The sequence below is a fragment of the Daucus carota genome, chromosome 5, assembly GCF_001625215.2.
Source record: "Daucus carota subsp. sativus chromosome 5, DH1 v3.0, whole genome shotgun sequence".
Lineage (NCBI taxonomy): Eukaryota > Viridiplantae > Streptophyta > Magnoliopsida > Apiales > Apiaceae > Daucus > Daucus carota.
The window spans coordinates 32,498,392-32,501,535 of NC_030385.2; the positions used below are offsets into that span (position 1 = coordinate 32,498,392).

Here is a 3,144-nt window from a genome sequence, read left to right on the forward strand (position 1 = left end):
TATATATATTTCGGAATAGAGAAGCAAAAGTAGCATTTTTGTTGTTGGAATCAACAAACGTGAAAATGATTTATAAATAACAATATTATAACAACATTGTTTGCTTTAACTAAAGATTACTACCACAGATGGCAACAACTTTTCTAGCAATGGTTTAACTACTCCTATAATCATTTTCTATACAAGCATATACCCTACTCTAATCATACCTATCTTTGTCTTATAATTGTAGGTTAGTTATGTGATTACAAACTCATTATACTTGTCATTTTGGATCCTCATGCCTCAACAAGAAGCAAAGAATCAAGGATACTTGGAATACTATATTACACCTATTATATCAATAATCAGAGTTTAGTTAACCTGATTACCGACAACTACAGAGATATAACAACCAACAGTATAGTATTTAAGGATGAAGAAGCTTCAAGCTTCCAACATTATTCGAAAAGAGGTTGCAAGATACAAATCTACTTGAAAAATACTACTTTCTACAGACTGCGATAGCAACTACTATGAACACCAAAACATTATTCAAGTGCGATGAACAGATAATAAGCGAAAGACAATGTAATATTGCTAGCGGTATTAGAGTTCCGCCATTTATTTTCTCAAGTAACAAGTCATTCACAGATAATAATTCAAAAACTCTACACACAAAGAATAAAAGAAAATAGGCAGCAAAGCAACTGGACACACAAACTCAAAACACACATCCCCACACACCAAAACACAAGAGTTTTTTACCGCTTTAAAGCAAATTCCACGTAAATTGAGGAGGTTTTGCACTATCATTGCTTGATGCTGCCTTTGATGTTGGAGGCATTGGTGCTGGAACAGGATCAAAAGTTTCCCATTGTGTGGTTATGACTACTGATCCTGATGGTGAGTGAGTAGCTTCTTGTTTCTGAACATTTACAGGTAACTGCCTAACAGAACGCTTCGACTGTTGATGCTGAGTTGGAGATGGAACTTGCTCACCCGAGTATCTCTCTTGCTGCCTTGGAATTGGTGGAGATGGAACTTGCTCTCCTGAGTATCTCCCTTGAGGCCTTGGAATTGGTGGTTTCTTCTGCTGAAGTTTTTGACTAATACCGGTCCCTTTGCTGGTGGACATTGAGGTCTTCACTGTTAACATATCTAGAAGATTCGGCAATGGCTTCTTTTCAAGTTTTGGAGCAATATGAGTTGCCGTGCTCCCAGGCTTTGAGCTCTTTTCCTTTAACATATCTAATGTTTCCACAAGCTTCTGCACTCTCGTGACCTTCAAATATATATTTACAACATGAGTTCAGTAATTTGCTACATATACAATTGAAAAGCTTGTGTTAAAGGAGACATATACCTGCGTTCTTCTCTTCAATTTGACATCTCCATCGGCAAAAATGCCATCCAACTTGACAAGTTGGTTCATTAACAGCTCAATTAAAGTCTCCAATTGCTTATCGCCAACATTTTTACCTTTAGATATTATAGATTCATATGCTGAAACCTGCACAATTCCCATCAACAGTAATAAATATATATCAATTAGATGAAGTCTGCGTACATATTATCCCGCCCATGCTCAACAAGTATGGTTATGTATAGTTTGACTTGGTTTCAGTTAAAGGCTTAACGCAATCATTTCATCTCATAATTCATTACCTGACCAGCAAGCCTATCAACCTCCAAGCTAATCTGTGAAATAGATTTAGAAGCTTGCTCCAATTTAGCATTCCTTCTCATCTCCAGAAGCCTCTTCTCTTGCCCAATTGGATCTTCAATAAGCACAATCTTCGACTTATCTTTCACCCCAACAATATCAAGAAAACTTTTAGAGTCCCTCTCCTTATCTTTATAAAACAGCTTCTGATCTTCATGATGAACTCCCGTCGGCCCGGATAACATCTTCTTCAACTCCCCTGCATAATTCAAACAATAAACCAAAAACTCACATCAATCAAATATCAAACAATCACAAATTCACAACAATCAAATATCAAAAAATCACAGCAAAACTGTAAAAAATAAAAAATAAAAAATTGTAGTCTAGAAAACATACCAAAACTTGCTTGAGAGCTGATATTAATCTCGTGATAAACAGAACCATGTTTGACACGAACTCTAATAGTTGGCGGCGGCGGAACACGGTGGTGATCTGCATCTGGGTCCCGCTTCTGCACAAGCATTCCACCCGGCCTCATTTCCCACACATCCTTGGCGCCGGAGCTTTCATTCTCCGGCGAGTAAATACCCTTCATACGCATCATACTTGCAAAGTCAAACTAGTTTCAACAACTAACTAGTTGTTGTCGGTGGAAGAGAGAGAAGAGAGATATGAGAGTCTTGCAGTTGTGTTTCGATCTGTATGTATAAAAGATACATACAAACTCACATAAACTACAACTAGTCATCTCAAACAGAGGCCACCATGCTTACACGAGTCCAATCCAGACAGCCACGCGTAACTAAAACCAAACCAACATACATACATAAAAACTTTCTCGTTTAGTATGTGTGTGTTGTAATATGTGTGTGAAAGAACAGGAAATCTTCAACTTTCCTAGTAAGAGGGGATGCTTTCAGATCTCTTGCTGCTAATTTCCTTGTAACCAGATCAATTACTAGAAGTTATAGGAGCTGATAAAAACAAGGATATTTTAATTAATTATAATTAATTATGATTAGTAATTAATTATAATTAATAAAATGGGCAGCAAGGATTAAAAATGGGTGGAACAAGGAAGAGGAGGGGTGGCTTGACCAAAAGGGTCTATCTATCAACTGGGCTGGGGTGGTTGGTTCTTATGAATACGAGAGAGAGACAGGGTGTTTGGAAGGAACAGAGGGTAGAAAGTTATTACTAAAATGAAACGGTAGCGGCTAACAGAATTCATATACCTACCATGTAAAAAAAGGGTTATGCTTATGCAGCAAAACTAGTGTAAAATATAATTTGCATTTTTGTTTATGGTCGAAAGTTATTGTTTATTTGTTGTTGGAGAAGGTATAACCAGATTAGCACCAAGCTACTTTCTTCGTAATATAGATAGTTTGCATTTAAATTCATATATTTTTAGTATTTACATGTTGTCTAAACAGAAATTTAAAATGTGATTTCAGGTTGTGATTGGAAAATATTTATTATTTACCTTTTTATAA

General features: G+C 36.3%; 1 protein-coding gene across 1 annotated transcript; it reads right to left on the bottom strand.

The window, feature by feature from the left end:
• Positions 1-555: 555 nt before the first annotated feature.
• LOC108223688 (BAG family molecular chaperone regulator 3) lies at positions 556-2,881 on the bottom strand. The gene is made up of 4 exons (XM_017398064.2): positions 2,045-2,881; positions 1,648-1,904; positions 1,346-1,492; positions 556-1,264 (listed from the first exon to the last, which is right to left on the bottom strand). The coding sequence occupies exons 1-4, from the start codon at positions 2,250-2,252 to the stop codon at positions 752-754; spliced, it is 1,125 nt and encodes a 374-aa protein (XP_017253553.1). The 5' UTR covers positions 2,253-2,881; the 3' UTR covers positions 556-751.
• Between the last annotated feature and the right edge of the window lie 263 nt (positions 2,882-3,144).

Excerpts from the sequence above, each read along its gene's own strand:
- LOC108223688 (XM_017398064.2), bottom strand. The coding sequence starts at position 2,252 with ATGATGCGTATGAAGGGTATTTACTCGCCGGAGAATGAAAGCTCCGGC. Across the intron at positions 1,493-1,647 it reads TTGATAGGCTTGCTGGTCAG|GTTTCAGCATATGAATCTAT; the intron begins GTAATGAATTAT and ends GGAATTGTGCAG. Across the intron at positions 1,265-1,345 it reads AATTGAAGAGAAGAACGCAG|GTCACGAGAGTGCAGAAGCT; the intron begins GTATATGTCTCC and ends ATATATTTGAAG.